Source organism: Chamaea fasciata, unplaced genomic scaffold (assembly GCF_029207755.1).
Source record: "Chamaea fasciata isolate MVZ Bird 193981 ecotype frontalis unplaced genomic scaffold, bChaFas1.0.hap1 SCAF_9, whole genome shotgun sequence".
In the NCBI taxonomy this organism is placed as follows: Eukaryota; Metazoa; Chordata; class Aves; order Passeriformes; family Sylviidae; genus Chamaea; species Chamaea fasciata.
In genome coordinates this window covers 7,938,666-7,962,145 of record NW_027094094.1, presented here as the reverse complement: position 1 = coordinate 7,962,145, position 23,480 = coordinate 7,938,666, and the positions used below count along the sequence as shown (strand labels likewise).

The 23,480-nt window shown below is 40.7% G+C and overlaps 1 protein-coding gene across 8 annotated transcripts in view; it reads right to left on the bottom strand.

The window, feature by feature from the left end:
- The window catches only part of ABLIM1 (actin binding LIM protein 1), a 142,686-nt gene that overhangs the window by 8,104 nt on the left and 111,102 nt on the right, over window positions 1–23,480 (bottom strand). For 2 of the 8 annotated variants that reach the window (XM_066190873.1, XM_066190878.1), the window contains exons 12-21: window positions 21,685–21,720; window positions 20,298–20,427; window positions 12,645–12,749; window positions 10,298–10,345; window positions 7,883–8,029; window positions 6,116–6,207; window positions 5,883–5,979; window positions 4,539–4,600; window positions 4,169–4,229; window positions 2,217–3,477 (exon numbers count right to left, since the gene is read on the bottom strand). In XM_066190873.1, the coding sequence (XP_066046970.1) occupies window positions 3,440–3,477; window positions 4,169–4,229; window positions 4,539–4,600; window positions 5,883–5,979; window positions 6,116–6,207; window positions 7,883–8,029; window positions 10,298–10,345; window positions 12,645–12,749; window positions 20,298–20,427; window positions 21,685–21,720 (816 nt within the window). In that variant the 3' untranslated portion in view covers window positions 2,217–3,439. The other 6 variants (XM_066190881.1, XM_066190879.1, XM_066190876.1 and 3 more) reach the window with 6 other exon arrangements.

Below are 23,480 nucleotides of genomic sequence, written 5' to 3'. Positions count from 1 at the left end.
ATCAGTTTCTGGAATCATCCCTGGCAAATAAAACTCTGTTCTAAATTTTTTTTTTTTTCCTTGGATGGACACTTCATGCCTGGAATGACTTAGGAGAGCTCATGTTCTGTCTGCCAGAGCTTCTCTAGAGCCCTTCCCATGTCTCTGTGGAGGAGGAGAGCAGCATTCCCAGACCCCTCATCCAACCCCTACTCAAGTCAATGAAGCTTTTCTGGAAACTTCAGTGGCAATGGCTCAGCCTTTACTCCCACTTACGGGTCTTGTCTTAGTTGCCCATTGGGAACACGAGTGACACGACGAAAACTCTCCTGGAGAGAGCTTCTGACCTATTATCAAATGCTATTAATTACATTATTTCAACATCAGAAGAAGTTTGACTTAATCCACTTCTGCGCAGTACTCAGCAATTAAGTTCATTCCGTTGTTAACAATTATCCCAATGTACTTTTCAAAAACATAATAAATAACATTCAGGCATCAATGAACACACCACCGATTTTATTGTAAGTAATAATAATTTAAATAACGTGTGCTTACATACCAATTGTAAGATATGATTCTTATGAGATTCTGACATTGTCACAATTGTACAATTAGGTCTATACTCGGAATTACATTTTTTATGTTTGATCATGGAAATGGCTACCATAAACAGCATTATAGGAAACTAAAATGTAACTTTTCATATTTAAACAGGCAGAGTTTAAGTCAAGATCTATGGTCATACGTACATTTTATATTTAAATATTCACAACAAGGCATGTCTCAATCTGGGCTGGCAAGATGCACAAATTCTGTCCTTTCTGGAGAACCACTTGGTAATATCTGGTCATTCTTAGGATTAATAATCTTTACTTTTCTTATGTCACTTTTCATGCTGACTCTAAACTGGCTTATTTTATTTCAGCAGGTATAAGTTAGTGTTGGACAATTGACATGAATAAAAACAGTGCCAATTCACACATCCTGAGAGTCTGGCATCACCTTTATAAATAGCAACAGAAAGTGATCTATTATCTCAGGAAATTTCCCATAAATTTTATAATTAAAATTACCATTAACAAATAATAATTAAATGTTGTCATTAATAATACTGACAGAATTTGTCACCCAAAATAGCATCCCAAATCACTGGGTACATCAACAGCAGTGGTGACTGTAAGAATTTCTATTGCACTGAAAGAGAAATGATTTGGAATAAAAAGTAGGATCTCAGGAGTCCTCACGGTCTTATTTATATAATATATAAAACCACTTGTAACTGCACAGTGCACTGGGGTCTCAGCTTATAAAGCCAGGGTTATTGCCTTGTACAGTTTGCCGGGAGGTGACTCGGAAGCACAAGAAGTAATCTGGTTTGCAAAGTGAGCTCCTCACTTAACTGCAGAAATTCCAGTTCTTGTAACTTTGGCAAAATCATGATTTCATGGAAGGTTCACTGGCAATAAAGTTGTAAGATTTAAAACACAGCCCTGGTTGAATTCCCTCTATATATTATATTCATTTTTTTGACTCAGGCATCTCTAGACATAGCTGTAAAAGAATTTTAATTTGTAACTTAAATTATAATGAGCACACACTGTCTCTTTTTCCAATAAATCTCCTGAAGAGTTTCTTGTATAGGGAATTCAACACTATGGACAGGTCTCAGGATAACTGCTGAGAGCTAAGGAGCAGATCCAGACAGACATTAGGTATCTTATTTCCAGTCAAAGATTTTCCATAATCTTTGGAATTAAGACAGCCTCAACAGTGTGTGATGAGACACAATATTCTGCAGCACCTTTTGAACTGGACAGATCTAAGAGCTTCCCATTGAGTTTGGCCTGGTGCTCTGGCTGGTGAAAGCCTGACAGAGAACCAGCTATGGAGCACCTTCCATATCCATCCCTTTGTCCCTAGAAAAGCTTCCTTAACCCAGGATTCACACCTGGGCTGCCCTCAGCCTGCCTGAGCACTAACACCTGCAGAACAAAGTGCAGAACAAAGGGAGAGGTTTGGCACGTAAGGAGCAGGGACTGAGGTGATGTGAGGGAAAACAAGGGAACTAAGACATTTTCCATATTTTATCTGCATTTCACAGTAAAACCTTCAATGTCTTGAAGGAAAACAAATAACATCTTGCACTTGCCTTTGGCTCCAACATGTTAGGCATAGATACTCCTCTGTCCATTCTCATTCCAGGGACATGACCATCCGGGAGGGACTGCATCGGATACAGGTACACATCAGACACAAAGGTTACACACACAGAGGGTAAAGGCACTCAAGTAGTGGTGAAGACAAAGGTGAATTTGCCCCGAGACCTCCTTCAAGTCTTAATTCTTGGTCTTATTATTTCAATCATTGCCATGGCTGCTGTTCACTTCTCCTCTGAGGCAGGCAGAGGAATCCTTCAGTCCTCTCAGCCACCACAGCTCCTGCCCCTGCTCAGGCTGGTGACAGCCCCCCTGAGCTGACCAGCAACACTTCCCAGGGGGACCTGGGCACCCCAAGAGAGTGCTGGGCCCTCTCCCTCCCCAGTGACTAGGTGAAGTTCTTTAGTTCTTCCCTAGCATTAATTCAGATCCCACTCAACAGCACAGAAAGCAGTCTCACACTTCTGGGCTTTCCTTCTTGTAATTTACTGCATAAGCTGAGGGATTTTTTCTTTTTTTTGTCTCTACAATGGGAACTTTTTACTATGAACACAAACAGGGATAGGGTAAAAGGTGGTGTTTTGACACAGGTACTAAATCTAAGGAAATAACATTTGGAGCACAATACATGGACAGCTCTGCTCCCCTCCCATAATCTTATTCTCTTTCCAATCATCATGATTTTGATATGCCATTAACAAAATTATCCAAGTAATTAAACAATTTCTTAAATTGCCATTTCATATTGTGATTGTGCTGAGGAGCCAAGCAGGCTCAAACCATTCTGGAAAAAAACCCTGCAGGCAGTAATTGAAGTAAAAAGGTTTCTATTTGCAAGCACACTTCTTTCTGGCTCATCTGCAATGGCAGCACTGTGGACAACTACTGATCAGCCATCTTGTCTGGAGAGCAAATTCCGGGGTAAAAATGAGGAGTTCAAAGCTCCTGGAATGAGAGAAAATTTCCTCTGGAAGAGACTTTCTATGTGTCTCTGGGGTCAGTACAAGGGAGGCTGGAAATAAATCCACCCTCACGTGTCCAGAGAAGACTGTTACAGATAACTCATACAGGAACAGGCAGTGGGTTTTACAGAGCAAGTCACAGAACGGGTGTCAGCTGTCTCAACTCAGCTCTGGGGAGGTAACAAGGAGGAATCTGAGGCTGTGCCAGTTTTTTGTTAATAAGGAGCTACATTGGTGATTATGCTTAAACATGCAGGAAAATCAAAGCTATTGTCTTAAGAAACCCTTCCCTGTAGCAGAAATTCAGAGTTGAACAAGTAGCTGCGTTAGGTTCTGCTGTCAGTTGATTGATGAAAACCCGTACTCTACCTGGAAATCTGAAAAGCAAAAGAGAAATCTCATCAGCGTTAGAGTGTGGAAGGATAGCAATCAGTCACAATCTACCAGAGAATTCTTCTCTGTTTTCTGGTCCACCTGATTTTTTCCAAAATCCCATCTGATTCTCTAAGGCCAGCAACATTTCTGATTTTGGACTTAGTTTGTAGAGTCGAGCACTCCAAGTTCTTTTCATTAACTCTACAAGTTTTTTAACTTTCATAAATAATACTGTCAATTTTTATTTGGCACTGACTGGTACCACATCCAGCTCAAAGTCATCACGAAGATCATGAGTAGCAATGGTGATTAAAGGGCATTATCTCCCTTTCTACACTGTGGCATGTTCTTTCAGACAGCACTGTGGATGATAATTTTCAGAGAAAGCAAACACAAAGCTCACAAAACTCAGTTCATATTCCTAATAATGCACACAATACTTGCTTTCCATTTGATTCAATGCTAAAGTGTGAACAGGGATCAGTTCCACGCAACAGACTGAGCAAAATAAACCAAACATTTTTAACAGGTATTTGAAGTGCTTTGAGTTAATTGAGTTTGTCAGAGAAAATTAAAAAGTACTGAGCAAATACAAAGTAATCCCATCCACAGCCTGAATATAAAACAGCAGAAATGATCAAACATCATAACACTTTTATTACTAATAGACTGTAAAAGGCTCCTGATCCTTACCTCTAACAGCACCACTCACATCCCCATAACTGTTGTACTGACCAAAATCCGTAGAGACCGGCTGTAACAGGGAAAGAGGGACAGAACATAAATCCACAGTTCACGACTTTACAAGCAGATTGGTACATAGGGAGAAATAAATTGCTTTAGTTTTTTTACTTCCCCCTAAATTTTACAACATTTTTTTTCCCACTGCTTTCTTGCCTTTTTAACAAAGTCTTTTGTGGGAGGGGAAAATAGGTTTGGTCTGACTTCAGATGGTTTTATAAGAAACATTTATCAAACTGAAAACCCAATACAAATGATATGGAAATAAATACCATGGATAATTAAAGCCACCTTTCACTTCTCAAAATCACCATCTTCTTACCCTGTGAAGTCCATTTTTTCCATACCCAGGGAGAGAAGAGGTTTTGGAGGCTGAAGCATGTGCTGTTGAATAAGGAAGGGAAAATATTTTACTGGAAAAACCCCACGGAAACTAAAAAACTAGAACACTTCAGGAATCATCTAGTACAAAATACACAGTTAAAAGAGCCAAGCATACACACAACCAACTGAAACACACTGACTTTAAGAAACTCAGTCCCAAACTCAACACAAACTTCCACACATCCTGTGAGTTACAAACAGCTTTATCATGGCATGGTGGCAGCCCATTAATAAGGGACACTGATTTTCCAGGCTCAAAATCAAGGTGGTCTCCACTAAATTGAAAAAAATGCTCATGGATCATCTGTGGCATCAGCTTTGGCATCACCCCTGATTCTAAAAGACAACTGATGACTGCACTGATTATCCCTGCAAAGAGGAACGGACACATCTCAAATAAAGGAGCTCTCCAACCTGTGCTAAGGTTAATAAAAAAATCATAAGCTCTGAGTTGAGCAGGTAGACTCTGGCCCCATAAAAATTAGAGACAGTGAGTGAGAGCCACAGGAATCCTGTCCAAGGCCATCAAGGCAACACACTTATAAAACAGGGAATACAAGGAAATCTTAGTTTGCTTGGCAGCTGCTCCAGTGGATGACTCCAGAGAGACTCATCTTGTCTCTTGGCTCAAAGTACAGCTTCTGTTTTACAATGGCTGGTGAATGAAGAGAGTAAAAGAAAACCCCCAAACCCTTCTCTGGAGATGTGAGAAGGCCACAACTGTACATCAAAATGTGCAACAAGGCGAAGAATCTAAGACACCAATCTAAGTTAGCTTTTGTGCTTTTGCTTTGGAATAAAATACACCAAATTAAAATGTCAGTCCAGGTGAAAACACTGTCTGTGTTTGGAATATGCAGTCCCACTGATCAACAGTGCTGAATTTCTTTCCCTGGGAGAAGAGACTAAACACGGATAGAAACCACCAGTGTAAGCAAAATGTGTTGTTAAAATTTAATAACCCAGCCTATTAGTGTGTGTGTGATGCCATAGTTACTAAACACTTCACCCCCCTCCACATCTATATTAAAGCAACCCTCTTCTCAAAATTGACTGAAAATCCTCAGCCTCATATTTCTTCTAATTAAAAAACAACAACCACAGTACTCCCCTCACCAGAACTAGGTGATGAATCAGGCCACTCTTTCAGGGTAGATCACCACAAACACACATATCAAGCAGCCTTCCCAGCTGTCTCTCTTCTGGGACACGGCTTGATATGTGTATTTGTGGTGTTTACTAACCATTGTTCATGATTAGCTTTATTGCCTCCATGAATTACCTGGAGAATCGTAACGACTGGCAGAAAGGGCTGACCTACCGCGACTCTCCTTCTCCATCTCCTCCTTCAATATTAACTGTCCCAGACCAGAGTTGAGCTACAAATGGCAATTAAAAAAAACCATATCAATAAAATAAGGCTGACCAAGACAGTGGTAGGAATTGCTTACAGAAAGCAAAGGGGCACTTTTTGGATGGTGTTCAGAAACAGCATGAGGACAAGCTTATAACCACCTTCATGAGCTGCTCCTCCTGCAGCTGCCGACGTCTCTGCAGCTCCTCGTCATCTTCCTCCCTTCCACTTGATCTGCGTCTCATGTCAGCTCCTGCTTCCACAAAACCACAGCACAGAGAGAGCTTTGTGCATCAGTCCAACTGCAGCTTGAAGATTTCAATGCTAGTTCAAAGTACTGGTCAGTTTGATTTGCTGAATAAACAGCAGTATTTTCTTGCAAAATCAAAAGACTTTTTCAAAACTCCTTTTAGTAAAACTCACTTGGGTAGCCTGCCCTATGGTTATCAGGCTTGTTATAAACTAAACAAGAACTTAAACTACACATGAGTTCCAAAACCAGCAATGCTCCTGGATACAAAAGTCATTATTCACTATAATAGAGAAAGGAGCTCACGATGCTGATTCTGCAAACATAGGGCTTAGTAACACCAGCAACTGAATCACAGCTGAAAACCTAAAGTCTGATTTACATTGACACTTTTTTCTAGACTCAGAGAAGCAAATCTGAATACCATTTCAAATGGAAAACTATATTAGTCTCCTAAATGAACCCTCGTATTTGAAATTAAAAAAGCACTGGTTTTAGTCTAAAATGAAGTAAACTAATTTGATCCATTGGATAATGCTCAAATAAATTAGGGCACAGGTGTTCTACGTTTTAGTTCCTTCATTTTTATTGAGTAACTTTTATTTTCTTGAATATTCTTAAGAAATAATCCAGTCTAGCTGCCAGGACAATTCCATGAATACACACAATGTGCTATTGCTGCAAGAATTTAGACAGCGGTGCTATATTTTTCCACACAGGGCTTTATCTGATATAGTTATTTACCAACCCTGTGCTAGACAAACTCAGTGTTTAAAGTATGTAGACATTTCAAGTATGTAGATGACAGAGCTTTGAGTATGTTGTTGTTATTCCTGTGACTCAGGGACTCCATATGTTTGTCAGGCTGCAATCCCAACAAAAAACTGCTGCTGCACGTGCGCCCCTTCAGTTGGTCTCTGAGCTCTCCTACGCTGTGTCTCCTCTCCCAGAACTTCTGTGAAGGTCCCATTGTTATGAAAACCATACATTCCCTCACAGAGATGTGAAACAAGCAACACCTCAGTGCTTCAGATATGACTTCAGGAATGAACCAGGCTAGATCGCTTGTTTTATGCTACAGGGGTCAATAAAACACAACAAAGGGGAAAAAAATACAAAGAAAAAAAAATTAAATTGATGATACACATGGATTAAAGAAAAGAAAATAAGATATGTGTAGTGCCACAACACAGAAGAAAAATACAGTCTGTAGAAACAGTAACTCTGAAAATCAGGAATTATTTAGTCTGTTAATTGTTCCAATTCAGTTGTTGCTTCTTGCCACAAAATTAGTCATGTGGTTGGGAACAATCATGTTTTCTACATAGTTTTTGCTATTAGTTTAGGACTAAAGGATTAAATAGAATAACTGAAGGAAGTCAGGATTGTGTGACACACCACACTTTTTAAGCTACTGCACTAGAGTTCAAAAAATTTGCTTATGGGTTAATATCTGTGCGATCAATCCCAAGGTCCTTTAGCAAAGCCTCTTCCACTCAGTGCAATTCAACAGTTTTATAATCAGACACTCAGTGGCCTCAGCAGGAGAGCTGCACTTTGTGGTGAGCAGCTGGAGTGGACACCACCTTTCCTACACATTGTTCCAGCAGCACTGGTCGTGTCCCTTGGTCACCAGTACCTTCCGAGGCGCAGAGATGAACGGTTTGTGTTTGCATACCTATGGCAGCCAGGGAGGGAGGGCCTGGCCAGTGGTCAGTCTCAATCTTTGGTATCTCGTTGGGTGCTGGTGCATGAGCTGCTGGGAACTTGGAGGACTTGATGATATCCTCGGAGGACTTGCTCTGTGCTGCCAAGGCAGCTGCATCTAGATGGCAATCAGGGAACTTAGCTATGCAATGATCTGGAGCAGTACAAAGGTCAGCCTTGTTCTGGCAAAATTTCATACTTTACAAGAAGTTAGTTATCAAAAGCAAACGTTTTCATGTTTTGCTTTTCCAATTGCAGTTTGAAGCAAAACAATGCCTTTCTCTTGCCAACAGATTGGAACCAAACCTTCCTCTCCTCCCGCAACCCCACCCTAAGATAACCCCAAATCAGCTTTGGATTTTACTCGGGTTTCACAGTGTAAGAATGATTAGGCAAGAGTAAGAAAATGCAGCCTAAGAGTATTTGCCAATATCTCCTAAGGACGGCTGATTATTTATGAAGATGAACTCAGATTTATGTACTAATAAGTTTTCCCTCTAGGGGAAGCAAGCTAATAGATCAGAGTAACAGTACATATTCTAACACTTCTGATGCTAATTATTTCTTATTGTATCTGTGAAAAGCTGCAAAACAAAAAAGAAAAGAAACCTGAAACAAATATGTTTAACTAAGGATTTTTTTCATGCTGCATGCCCTTGCTTAGAGCATGCAGTAGTAGTAAAAGCAGATACGAACTTATTAATAAATACTAACTCCATTAAGATGAACTTGGCAGGGCAAGGCACTTGCTAAGCAATGAACCTCACCAACCAAACAGCTTAGTAGTCGGGCTTCCACTTAAATTCCATTTTAAGCCAAAGCCTTGTAAAAGCATGTGAGGATGTGCATTATGGCTTTCTCTTCTTGACATTAAAAAAAATTTAAAAATAATCTAATAGGATTCAATGTACATTGAACTTAACCTTAACTACCTCTGAGGTGGAAAATGTTAGCTCAAGTCACCTTTGCTTATATGCAGCTACCGTATCAGAAGCAATGGTTCCAGAATTTTTTTCCTTTCCTCTTTTGTTTTTAACAGAAAGACATCTTCTAACAAAGTAATGCACTGTGTTGCTCATCCAACACCAGCATTAGATATTATTGGGAATTCTGAGCGGCTGATGATTGGAAAACTCTAATCATAACTGCAGGCATGAAGGAAGTGGTCAGAGTTTACAAAAGCATGATTTCAAACAGTACTTACATATTAGAATTGGTGATGTCAGTGGTTAAACATTCACATGTTAATGGGAGGTGAGGAGATACATTAAAACCATAAAAATAAACAGAAACAATGTTAAGACTTTTTTTCAAAATGAGCATATGGTTTGAAACTTAAAAAAGAAAGAGGGGAAAACCCTTCTATGATACCAGAGCAGTGTAATCTGCAGTGCTCACTCCTGACTACAGAATGGACTTTGGGCTGTCCTGCTCATCCCAGCTCAATGGCTCTCAGCCAGCTGTTCATCTAAGCCCTGCAGTGCTGCTGGTTTGCTACTTAACCCTAAATACATTTCACTGGATAAAACATCTGCAAAGGGATGAAAATGTAGAGTCTATAAATAGTGGAGTCACCCGTCTTTCACTGAGGTAAATAAAAGCCAGCTCCTATGCACAGCTTTCTGTTCACAGCAGGAGGGAAGAGTGCACACACTCCTTTATAATGCAGCCTTCTCCTGTGGGACTAAAGACAGGCAAGGCTGTGGGCTTCTGCCAACACTGTCATTTCAGACTTGCTATGACAACACCAACACCAAAAAGCTTAGAGCACTAACACTGCTGTCCAACTCAGAACCCAAACACTTCGAAAAACAAGTACAGCAAACTACCTGAGCTGTATCAAAGGGCTGACAGTCAAATTAGCCCTGTCAGTGATAAGTCACCTGTAATATCTTCACAAATTAAAGATTCTTATTTAACCCCACATTAAAGGTACATTTGGAATTCCAGTCTGATTATAACACCTCCATCTTTGCTGTTGAAATAAATTATCGGACTGTATCTGTTTAAAATAAGGATTTTTCGTGAAGTCCCTGTCAGATCAGTCTACTGTTAATCCATTTTAACATGACCAGTACCTGTACTCTTAAAATATAAACTTAAAGAAGAGAAATGCTGGAAGGTATCATAATGCAAACAGCAAAATCTCAGTTAATGGCAATTTTGCCATTAATATCCACATGGCAAGATTAAACCATAAAATCCAAACAAAACGACAGGCTTTAAAACATAATCACTTTCCAGGACATGCAATTACAGCTGCTTCAAGCTTGGATTACTAATTTTTATGCTTGCAAATTAAAAACCAAATGCTTTTCACTAACTGCACACCTTTTAATTCAGTTGACACTCCAGTTTTGAAATAGAAAAGGGAAAGGTCATTTACCGTGCTGTTTGTAGATGGGTGGTTTCCTGTAAATGTTGACACCTTGATCTGCGATATTAAGAAACAGAAAAAAAGAGAATGTGAGAACTACTTCAATTGTAGATAAAAAAACCCTCCACCACTAAAGCAATAGATAGACCAAATCAAGGATGTAGCACAAGAAAAAGCCAGAAAGCTATTTCTAGTATTACACAAAATCAGATTATTTAAAGAAAAGAAAACATAAGAACAAGTGAAAAGTCAAAGACATGGTGTATGAAGTCCTTTGGAGCTGATTCTGTAACATGTGGATGCATCAACTCATGAACCATCAATTTTAAAGTGGGATAAAAGAGAAGAAATGTGAGCAGGCAAGACATTTCAATGGTGAAGATACAAGCCATTTGGGAAAAACTACCCCAAATAACTTTTGTGGAAAATTGTGCTTCAGTCAGAACAGCTCAATTTTATTTCCAACTGACTGGTTGGAATGAACAGAGGAGAATGCAGTGAGCCTACAATTCACTTCAAAATCCAGAGAACAAAATAGCCACCTAGGACACTGCTTTGAACCGGCAACAACAGCCACACTTCAGTGACTCAAAGGGATTCTTTATGCAGTGTTCACTGATATGCTACTAATTATCAAACCATAAGGACAGATTTTCTTTCTTTTTTCTGTATTTTTTTTTGTAGAAGGCCCACCACATTTCACATTACCTATGTAAATCAGAATAAAAACACTTCCCAGAACTCTAATGCAGTAAATCTACAGCATGCCTAAACTATACCATATTTTTCCAAATAATAATCTAAGACGGGAACCATTTTGTTCTAAACTACCATCCCACCCCAGCCAACACTTCATGTATTCAGCGCAGCTACAAATACAAAAGCTAATCCAAAATCAGCACTAGAGTGCAAAAATGTGCCAAAATCTTATTAGAAGAGCAAATTGAGCTACAGGGAGCAAGAAAATTAATGTCAGAAACCCATTTTGCTACTTAATGCTGCCTGAAAAAAGTCTTCAGTTTCATTAGAGTGAAAGATGAAAAGGAATTTCAGAAACACATGTGCTGGATCACAGATCCAATTAAATTCTTATAGAAGACAACTTTGCTTTTGGCATTAAGGAAAGTTAACTCAAAAAATCTATTGAAACACAGGCAAATCTTCCTCTGCAGAACCCTACATCCTTAAATGAACAGGCAAACTACTGCACACAAAGACTGTGGTATTTCGTTCCTGTGTGGGATCTGTTATGGCCACTTGACCAGCAAACAGGTATGAACATTACAAGGGTGGTCATGCAGTCCTTTTGCGCACACTGACACCAGGAAGCTCCAGGGAGGATGGGAACACAGCTCCTTCCGTGGCTGCACGGCCCCAGCTGGTGAGGAGAGCTCCCCCGCCATGCTCCAGGTCATTTCTCACAGCTACTCATGCAGTTAGGCTTGAGTTCAGGTGAGGCATTTGAGAGCCAGGTGAGCTTAAGCAGTTAAAATAGCCGACCTCAGGCAAACCAGGTCACCCTGACTGAAAGGGGGTCTGCACAAACTGTTTATCTGCCAGATTTGAGGAGAGAAGGAAGGGCAGTAACCTCTGGCAGTGAGGAGGAACACTGGGCTGAAGGGAATCTGAAAATAGCTGGACAGAACAAGGCTTTCAGCTAGTGCTGAAGCAGCCAGATGAACGTCCAAACCCTAGGGACACGCAGTTCATCCCATCAAAATCCAAGACACATGGTCTTCTCAGATGTTGGAACAACTTCAGAGCTCACTTCAAAACAGAGACTGCCCTCCACAGAAAGGACATCCTAAAGCACACATACCCTTGTGGAACTGCAGGTCTCTCTGAGGACACCAAGCCATTGCACAAAACAAGAAACAACCTCACCCCCTTTAAAAAGAAAGGAGCACCAAACTAGAATTGTTGGGTTCAAGACTGAAACAAGTCACAACAATCTGAATGAACAACATATGTAATGGCTCACTGGCCACCTCTTTTCTGCATGTGAATCAAAACCAATTCCTCTAAAGTTAGGAAAGCTATGCTGGCGCTCAGCTGGCACAGCTGGGAGAAAAAAATCAAGCCCTACATAGCTCATATACCGCTCACAGGCCATCAACCAACACTGAAAAATTAAGCACTCTAGGAGTGAAACACCTGACTAAGAGAAAAGGTAAAAATCACAATAAACCCCCACATTTCTTAAGGCACTACTCTCAGCAAGCCCAGAAGCAGTTCCAAACCCTGAGGGCGCAACCCATGGTAAACGGTGTGAAACGATGGAGACAAGACAGAGGTTACAAAGGCTACATTCTACACTGTGACAGGACAGCGAGACACACACAGTGCCAGCTCCTACCTGGAACATGGAAATGTTTAGGGGCCTGAGCGTAAGTTGGAGTGAGAGGGCGACTGTCAGGCCGATAGGGGACAGGGGAGTTCCGACCGCTGGACGGCTCATTGCCTCCAATGAAAGAATGGAGAAAACAAAATGAGAAGAGGGAGAGCAATAGAAAAAAAAAAAAAAAGAAAAAAAAAAAAAAGAAAAAGGCAGCCCAATCAAACCCAAACAAAATTGGTGGAATCAAAACCTCCACGGGAGAAAAGAAGTTGAACCGAAAGTATAAATACAAACAATAAGGAGAACTGGTAGTAGCCCTGGTGACTTTCTTTTTCCCCCCTGATATTCCTGCAGAGACAAAAATTCATGTTCAGGCTGGAGTTGAGGTTTGAGCAGCTCAGACTCATTCTGACGGCATGCAGGCAGGAGCTGTGTGCTCGTAGCTGGTGATTAGATGGGCAGTATAGAAAAGAAGAATGGAAGGTTACTTGGCAATGATATTTTAGTACGGAGATTGGTATTTGGAATTAGAAGGCGCAAACACAGTGCAGAGTAGTTGATATGCAAACCCAAAGCAGAGAGAAGCAGATGCTGGCAGTTACTACAGTTCACTAAACCAAAAGTGTACAGAAACCGGAAACAGAAAATAGCTGTTGTATCACTTGGCCCATATCAAAAGGCATAACTGTTCCTTACACACTCTTTCATTGGTTTAGGAAAATTATGATATGGCAGAATAATTTGTAAAGCAGTGCAGCCCATCTGGTGGCTGTGCCCACATCGTTCATGCCACTCCAAATCTCCTTCAACGTCAAATTTGCTTCTGATGACAATACTTCACCACTGCTGATTTAGCAAACCTGAATCTAACACCTAAACACCTTAGTTCTAGTTTGCATGCACAGTTTGTTCCATTTGTAGGATTACTCTTACTGGCACTACACCTTTGCCTCCTGAAAATGCACAACCGCAATCCAATGGCCCTGAAAGTTTCTGTGTCTTGTCAGGGAGCGTGGGCTGCTGCACAACCACGATGGTGGATCACGAGTACCCAGACTTAACAGCCAGATATCCATTCACATCTGTGTGTGTGTGTGCCCTGAAAGAGTGCAGCTCCCTCTGTTATTGTACCATTCTTCAAACTAGAGCAAACTCACACAAAGAAAAACCATCCACACAGGTGCTTATTTTACATGGGTGGGGGTGACCCCAGCAGTGAAAAGGAGGGGAGCATCAAATCCCTTCCATTTTTTAAGGCATGCACAAGGACTTAAAAACCCCTAGAAATGTTGATTAAGAAAGCAGGGGAAAAAATGGAGGGCAGAGGAGGGAATGATAACAAATACAGAAGAGCTATCAAACATAAGAAAAAAAAAATTCAGGTCAGTTTTCTATGTCCTGTTAAAAAACCCAAAACCTTAGCCTCAGAACATAATTTATCTAGTTGGGGTGGGGAAATAGGTGTGGGAGAAGGAAAAAAGAAGTTTGCTTTACAATTTTTTACAAAAAATCCTCTTCTATTTGAACAGTCAAGTTGGTTAGTTGCCAATACAGAAGGCACTAAAGGGGAAAAAAATGCTTCTATCACCAACGCTACAAATTCAGGGAAGAATCCCTCCTTAGACCCCTCTCTACCTCTAGACACAACTAGGTGTGTTCACACCCATAAATGTATGCTGGCTGGTCTTGCATCTGGGACACAGATAATTTGTTTAGAGAGGACTGGAAATGTTATATAATGCACCCAGTAGCAGGCAGACAATTACTGTGGTATCATCCTGCACATGATGCTTTACAGATGTCTCTTGGCTTGTATTTCCTGGGCTACCTAATGATTCCTGCCAGCAGTGACAAATAACTCCTCTTTACACTTCCTAGGATGGCAGCCTCATTATCTCCAACCTCTGCAACAGGGAATGGTACATCTACTTAGACTCCCATTAATCCATCCCTTAGGAACCCACTCTCATAATGACCCTTAAGTGCTTGGGATGCAGCTGCAAAACCACCCACAATTTATGGAAGCAGTGCCAACATCTGTGGAACCCACACATGCACAGAGGAAAGCAGAGCTCCTGGCTGCCTGTACCTGTCTCCCAGGGCCTCATGGCCAGCCTGCTTGCAGCTTTACATAAAAACACATAAAACTGGAGTTCCTTGCCTGCACAGAAATGTCTCTCTTACTGTCTCAGATATGCTGTAACTACTGGTAACTCCCCAAAGCAAGAACAGCATTCCAGTTCACCAACACTGTAGAAAGAACTAATTCTCACACCCTTGGCATGAAATTGAATATGTCTGTGTCTAAGTGGGGGGATATTAAGAGATAACGGAACAAGCTAAATCTAAAAATCAATCACTAGAGCACAGCAGAAGGGAAATTCAGAGGCTTTTTTTTCTTTCATTCTCTTTGCTCCATCAGGTAGTTGTTTTCTATAGCTGAGTTTGTTAGGTGGGTTGACCCAGCAGCCAGGAATAGAATTGCTTGCCTACACACAGCCCAGTGTAATGCAGGTCCCTGCTGCCTTCTGAAGTGCTCACCACTGGGCTCACTGTGGGATTCACAAGCTCAGCTCACAGAATCCAGCCAAAAAACACCATATGCAACCAACACTGAGCCTTCTGTCAACTTGCAACCAACACAGCCTTCTGTCAGCTTCCAGTTTAGTTGCTCTACTTCTGAGTAGACACAGGAAAACAAGCTCAACAGTACCTGAAACCCTTACTCCTGTTCAGGTTTTGTCAAACTATCATTCATCTTCCTGTCCAGATGTGGAGCCTTTATTTCACACAGAAAACTGAAAATCATGAAAAAGCCAATACACAGCTGTCTTCCAGAGCAGAACTTGCACCTGCATCCACAAACCCCTTGGAAATAGTTACCACGTTACAGAAAGCATTTGATTACAGAGAGCTGCCTCAGGGAAGGAAAGAGGGCACCTATGAAAACCAAGGTACAAATTCTCTATGAAGGTGGGTAGATTCCTCCTGGGAAGGTCTGTGAGCTAAGGAATACACATTACTTTGGAACTCTTTTACATGGAAATCTTATGGAGGCTTTGCAATATTCTTGAATGCCTCTGAAAAATTCTAGGCATGCAAGATGAAATCCTGGCTCTCAATGAGAGTTTTGTCTCTGATTTCAGAGGGGTCAGGGTTTCTTTCATTCGTGGACTTGTTTTGATTCTTTCATAGCAAAGACAGTACTTTATTGAGGCAAGACAAAATCCAATGGAGAGTCCAAATTAGATTAAATGAAGTCGAAACTGATGCATATTACACACTCTTCCGGCTTTTTCAACATATATGTTACATCAACAAACACTCACTCGGAGGTGTGTTTAGACCCTTTCACTCCTCCAATTTCTTTATTTTTGGCTGTGTCTATCTATGAGGCTTAATCATTATGCTTCTTTAAGCCTTATGTTATATGAAAACACACTGAAACTGCTCTAAATGTCTTATTTTCTGCCTTGAGTATACAAAATAACATGGGTGTAATGTGTCGTATGACACTTCAGTTCTCATGATGCTGCTGGGAAATCACGCCTCTTTACTAAAGCAGTTGAGACTTGATCTGTATTTTCTGACTCCTAAAGGGAAAAACCCCTGAAGTTATAGTTCTGTGAAATCTTTCTTACAAACCAACATCAAGTTCACCTTCTTGCTAAAAGTACAAGTGAGAAAGGCTGAGCCAGGAAAAAGATCATGTGGTGCCTGGTCTGTCACAGTGATACAAATTTGAGCTTTCAGGAGCTTGACTGAGTTGTGACACATAAATGCTGTCCAGGCCTTCAGAAAATCGAGGATTCCTTTCCTACAATATCTTTCAGGACATATCTGATAAAAACCATACCCCCCTCCTCTGTGTACAGCACTCGCAATCCCACTTGGCCTTTTCTACCAAGAACTGAGAAAGATACCTGAGCTACATGCCAGGTGATTCTCTGAAATCTGAAAGCAATAAGCATGGATTTCCAATAGTTCTTCTCATTCATCTGCTGAAGAAGCTATTTTCTCAACTGAAAAAGTATGAAAATGCCACTTGAAAGAGTGTGAGCACTAATTTGAATTTACAGCAAAGAAATGTTGAAGTTGCAAGGACTATGAGTTAACTGCATGCCGAAATGAGCAGTATAGGTATTTTTAAGGGTCCCAATCTTTTTAAGTGAGATTTTTTTTAAAAAATAGAAAAATAGTCAAAAAGTAGACAGTGCATATTATCAAAAATCTTTTTTAAAAAGGCAAGAATAAAATTAGTGGTCGTGATCTGATGAGATACGATGCTGAGATGTTGAGATCTATTAGCATTTCTTGAAACCTCATGGTAACATCTTTCTTGCAACTGCTTTTGAATATCGCCAGTGTATGAATATCTACATAAACCAATGGTGCCAGATTGGAATCTATGTTCAGTTTACTCAACTTTCTCTTTTTGAGCTCTAGTAGGTGATATAAGCTGTGACCTTCTCCCCTCAAACAGAAGAGATGGCCCAGCCAAGTTCTCCAATAGAACTCAGAGTAAAACCACATCCATAAAAAGAAACAAAAGTAAAAGCTTATTGAGCTAAATGAGTTCCTTGAAGGGAGACAGTGAAGGAAGAATCCTCCTTCAAATCAAACCATGGAAAATAAGATTGAACAAAGGTCCAGATCCTCAGATAATGTAAATCTTTGCAGTGCTACTGCCTTCAGCAGAGCCTGCTGATTTGCACTGGTTGAGGAGAGGCCTAGAGACGTTAATTTTACTTTGTTGACCCCTAATTATTGCCAAGGTGAGTAACAAATATTAAGTTCCTTGTTGCAATTGATCTTTATATCATCTCATTTCTTCTTCTCCGTATTTTTGATCACCTTGTTCTCATTCAGTAATACCGTAATCAATTTTTTCACTGCATGTTTTAATAATGTGGCAGTAATAATTAAATTTGGTAAGCTAACTGCTGTAGGGACTGTTGGGTACTGCTTTAGAAAAAAGCTAAATTAGACACGTACAGGTTCTGAGTAATACATGACAACGCTTATCCGTGTACTTCTACCAGGTAAATGCTCGGCGACTCTTCAACTAGGGCCCTTAGAAATGACATATTTCCTCCAAAAAAAAAGGACATTATGTCTATTCTAAACGTAGTTTCGAGTGCAACGGCACATTTCGGGTGCAACAGCACATTTCGAGGCATGCTCAGCTGCACAGCCATAGGCAACCTCCCGGAGACACGCCTTCTCAGCTCTGCCAAGAGCGCCAGCACATCTCCAGCCTGGAGGGTACTCCCTGGAGAGAGGGCTGGCTCCTTACCTTTGGCATGGGGGATGAGGTGGTGTCGGAAGGGGGAGTTGGGGCGGGAGTCATGGAGCGCGGGGCCGCCGGGGCGCGGGGCTGCCGCACGCCGCGCACCCAGAGCCAGCAGCTCTGCGGCGCCGGGCAGGCAGGCGGGGGGCAGGACAGAACGGAGACAAAGAAAAGCAATAAGAGACAGGCAGGGAAGGAGGAGGCTTTCGAAGGAAGGAGAAAAGAAAAAAAAAAAAAAAAAGAAAGAAAAAGGCATTGAACAGTTAGGATTCTGGAACGGAGGAAGGAGAAAAGAAAACAAAACGGTTAAAGACGCACCAAAAAGGGCCCGTAAAAGTTAAAGACAAAGTTACAGGAAGTGTTAGAAGAGAGGCTTAGGTTTGAACTGCGTCGCTAATTTAGCATAACATCATTGGCTTAATGAGCTTCTGACCAATGCCTTGTTACCAGAAAGTAGCCTGCTACCAGCATGCAAACATCACAAACATCGACGCTCAATTAGTTAAGAAAGCAGCTGGTTTGTAAAGTGCCCGACCAAAAAATGTCAGTCAAGAGGCATGCAAGCTGTTTTCTATTGTTTTAAGGCATTCCAAAAATGCTGCCAGCATGAGCTAGGGCACCAAGGAAGGAAAAGGCTGCAAACTTTTTCAGAACTTGTAGGACTCGATTTTTGAAGAGCCTTGTACTGACAACGTCAGTGCAGCACTTCACCTCTCTCTCAAGAGCTAGCTGGGAGCAAAAAGAGAAGTGATCTGGGCCACTGGGTTTATTCCGAAAGAAATAATTCTTGCAAAATAATGTGGTGGAAAGAAGTGCCATTAGGAGAAAAAAACCCCCATATATTTGTGTTGTTACTCAATAAATAATTACTGTGAGAAAATTATTAAAGTAGCTTTAACTATTGCCCCAAAACAGGGTAGGAAACATCAAACGACAAATTGTACAGAATTATTTCTGTGTCATATGAGAATCAGTAACAGGTAAGCCCAAGACCAGATCAACTGAACTTAGACAAATTTGAACAAGTATGTCTCCAGAAAATCCTTCAGGCTGTGGACTTTGGAAGGTTTTACATTGGATCACAACTCTGGCGTGAGCCCATCTGCCCATCACAAGAGTTACATAAACAGAGATTGCTTCTGGGGAAGGTCTTTGACTGACCACAGACAGTAAAACTCAATTACAGTCAAGTCTGGAATAGGGCCTGGATTTGTTCATATCCCTGAGACAACAGATAAAAATGGAAAACTTCCCTCAGAATTGGAGAATCAAGGGACAGAAGTTTGCAGCTTTTTCACATTTTCAAGTCTCTTTCAGTTTCAGTTGTAACGTCATCTTAAAACACAGTCATGTTGTCAGCACTAAGTATCAGACACAATTTGCTTCTGTCCCACCTCCCTTGGGTCCCTTAAATAAGGCATTCACTGACAGACACAATTGGCTGCTTTCAGCCCACCCCACTAGGAAATGGCTGCATTCAAGTTCCACAGTGGTGGCTCTATTATAAATCTTTAATTTTAAAAATGCAGCTCCTATTGCATATGGGCTTTTGGCATCTCAACTGTTCAGCTGTAATCACTAAGAAAGATGAAACTGTGTGATTATATCACTTAATTTAAAAACAGATCACAAAGATTTAATTCATTACCATACATAGTAAAATCAGTCTTGAAAAGCCTTCAATGAATAGCATTTAGTGATATATTTTTATGCAGTTCGGGTGTGGATGAATAATTCATTTTCATATCTTGCTTTTAGATACACAACCAGTAATTTGGAAGGCACTGGGAACCTGAATGACCTGTACATTTTCTATATTATACATCGAACTTGCACATCACTGCTAAACCGGAAAGTCTGTGTTTTCAAGTGTTCCCAGGCAATTGCCGTGTCTTAAAAAATGACTAGAAATTTGGAACATATGGGTGTTTTGCTTCTGAATATGAGATTCTATGTGTGCACCAAGCTTTAAAGGAATTTTTTACAAGGGAGTAAACCTACATTACTAACTCTGGTACAGTCAAGCCATAATTTTTGTTTCCAATATGTGATACTTTTCCCAAACTTCAGAATGAAGTTTGCGATTCACTGCTGCAAATTATCGCTTGCTTTCAGAAACATACAAATATTTTAAAAAGTACCGATTTAAAACAAAACCAGAAGATGCATATTTATGATGCAAGAAACAGTCAGCCTAGTGCAAAAGACTACGTCAATCCAGAACAAAAAACAAACAGGTAGAAAACGAGACATTAAAATAGACAACAATTTTTCAATCCTAAGCTTCCACTTCAAAGAGAATGAAGTGCTTCACTGCACCACTGAGTGGCATAACAAAGAAACAATATTTCTGCATGTATTTGTAATGCAGTCGCCCTTACCAGGTCTGTGGAAGTGCTGGGGGGAACGTGACATGGTGGGGGTGTAGCTGTGCCGGCTGTACACGGGAGAGTTAATGGAGCCCTGGCTGGTAGACCTGTGAATCATGCGGTCCCGGATGTCCTGGTAGCCCTGCAGGACAGAGGCATCCACTGATAAATGGAAATGCACACAAGACGTTTTTAGCAGCACTTAACTTCAGTGGATCTGAAGGCATCAGCAGAAGCGACTGAAATAGCAACATCCCTTAAGCTTCCAACCTACTTCATTAGCACTGTTCTCCAAGGATCTGCTCCAACCCATTTTTATAGTCAGGATTCAGCCTTGGAAGGTTCAAACTCCACCTGTAATTTCTGTTAAACTCTATAATAATCCTAGATTTGCCCACATTCCCTGACTCCATAAGGGATGCTGCATCCAGCGCATGTGTGTCCTGCAGTGTCCTGCACAAGACACACGAGCTGGCCATCAGTGAGCTAACTTGGAGAGCAGCAAGAATTAAATAGCTGCAGCACAGAACTCTCTGTGGCTAAATTCACCATGTGTCACCAGCTACATCAGCAGGTATTCATATCCAAATCAGATTCCCTATGCATCTGAAAACATGACACCTTGTATAGCAAAATGGAGTTTACTTGGTTTCCTGGGGGTAAAAAAAGCCATTAAAAGAAACAAAAAACCTCAAAACAAACAACACCCTCAACCCCCCCACCCCTCCGTGAAGCAAACTAAACCAGGACAAAAGGGGAAGAACTGATTAATGCATGAAGATTTACAAGAAATTTTACAGTCCCTTAATTTTTAACTAGTAGCAATAAATACAACTTTTATGTTGCAAATAAGCAACAGGATAATGCACCGATAATGATTCTGCAACAGCATCTCTTGTATCCTGACAAATGACTTCCCAAATCTTTCATGTTGTTATGATGTTCAAATTAACTCCTCTGGCAAAGCAAAACCAGACCAGACCATAGTTATGTTTTCTTCAAGGCAAAACTGCAAATGTTTCAGTAGCAAACATGGGTTATTATTTACAAGCTTAAAGCAGCATTTTATCTCCTGTAAATCCTGCAGCTCTCGAGATCTGAATCCGCCTGTGCCACAAGGAGCAGGAATGTACCAGAAGTGACGCCTGCTGGACAAAGGGCTCTGCTTTACAGATAGCAAGTGGGAGGAGTGGCACCTCCACTTTTTGTACAATCTCTCAGTAAGAGCTTCATGTTCCCTTCTTGGAAAAATTTTTTGTTAAGTTTCAACATTAAGAAAACATGTCTGTGTGGCAAACACGGATGGATCTGACTGACGACAAACACACTGCCTGCACTGGCTCGAGGGAATAATTCTGATCACATGGGACACTGCCCCCAAAGGTTCCACCAAACTTACTTCTGCAGAAGGGGTAGGTGATAATGTCCTTGGAGACTGCAAAGACACAAAAAATACGGTTATGAAATATCATTGCATGTGCTGGGCCAGAAAATGGTAATCTAAACATTGCTGCAGATACTCTGACATATGACAATGTAAAGTGGCAATGTAGAAATTACTGAGGCCATCCCAGCACTGGAACCTGCTTTTTCCACATGGCTCAGGGACTGGTCCATAAATCACTGACGTTTCAAGTTTCTGGGAAATCTTTATAAGCGTGATTAATTCAGTCAAGTATCATGCAACATCATCTTAGCCATCTAATCATTGTGGTAATTAAAACATAGCTGTAAAGATCAAAATCAGAAAGAGTTATTAATTTAATAACCGTGCCTGTCATGAAGAAGTCTTTAAAATGGAAATCAGAAGTAAATAAACTTAACTCAGAGCTTTGCATGGAAAATCAAAATACAGAATATCTTTCAGGATGAAGCATGTTTTCCCTCCAACGCACGCACTCCGGCAAAAATGTGCTTCTCCCCAAGGCCTTACATTTCATACCCATGCAAAGGAGCATGTAGTTGTCATCAACGTTTCTTTGATATGACCTCCTTTAAATCTCTGTGTTCCTCCATGGTTACGTAAGGAGAACAGACAGGAATTACAAGCGTGAGTACTGAAAGAACTGCACAGAGGCCAGTGGGCAGAAATATGCACAATATTATGAAAAGTTTCTGAGGCACAGAAAGGGAAACTGAGGCAAGAAATACCTTTAGAAGAATATGATTATGCATATGCTCATGGTACAAACAAGAATAAAGGTTATGTGTAATTACCAGTTATGTGCTCTTCAACCACCAGACAATTTGAAGCTGGGAGATCAGGACTTAATTATTTCCTCTGTGCACAAAACTTCAGTAGTATTTGTCATAATAAATTGGGCAAGAGATTATGCTCTTAAATAACACCACAATTACAGAATGATATAGCTATTAAAATAGTATCTCAGAAGCAAAATTGCTGATTCTGGTCTAACTACTACAGTGATGTACAACAGCAGTAGTGTAAAATGTATGCAGCGTTTCTGGTAATAAATATCCAGCTGGTAAATATCTATAAAATTTGGATTGAGAGACCATTCACTCTCATGGAGCTGGTGACACTGGGAATCCTAAGTATCCAAACAAAGGAGCAACATTTTTTACTTGATATAGGACATCTCCTTTTCAGCAAGTTTCCATAAAACTGTTAAAGACTACTTTTGCTACTTTCCATCAAAGCCTTGGAAGTCTTTTACATTTGTATTTTCCTAATTCCTATCATCTAACAGCAGCAGCTGTAAAAACTTTGCTCCACATGAAGCACACCATACACAGTGCTTTGGAACAACATTCTCTACAAAAGCTGAGAGCTAACCTAAAACTTTCAATATGAATAAAAAAAGCACATGTTGTGAGGTGCATTCCCACATTTTTCTACTAGCAATTCATGTGTTACTCTAAATAAATGAATTTCTATCATCTGCTGGGGTTACCTGGATGCTGAGGTAATGGCTACAGTTAAAGGTAGTCATAGGAATCTAACACTGGGAAGGCAGCCCAGAAAGCAGCATGCTGAATCCAGGTATTTTTTCCTTTTGTGTATTTTTGCTCCATCACTAGCTGACATCATCTCGTTGCTTTTTGGGAAATGGAACCTCACTCTGCAACCAAGTTGCTGTTTTGTCATTCCCAGGTGAACTGTCAGATCTCAAACTCTGAGGCTGCCAAGGATTGTTTGGTTCTTCAGGTCTTTCAAAACCTGGCCTATTGCAG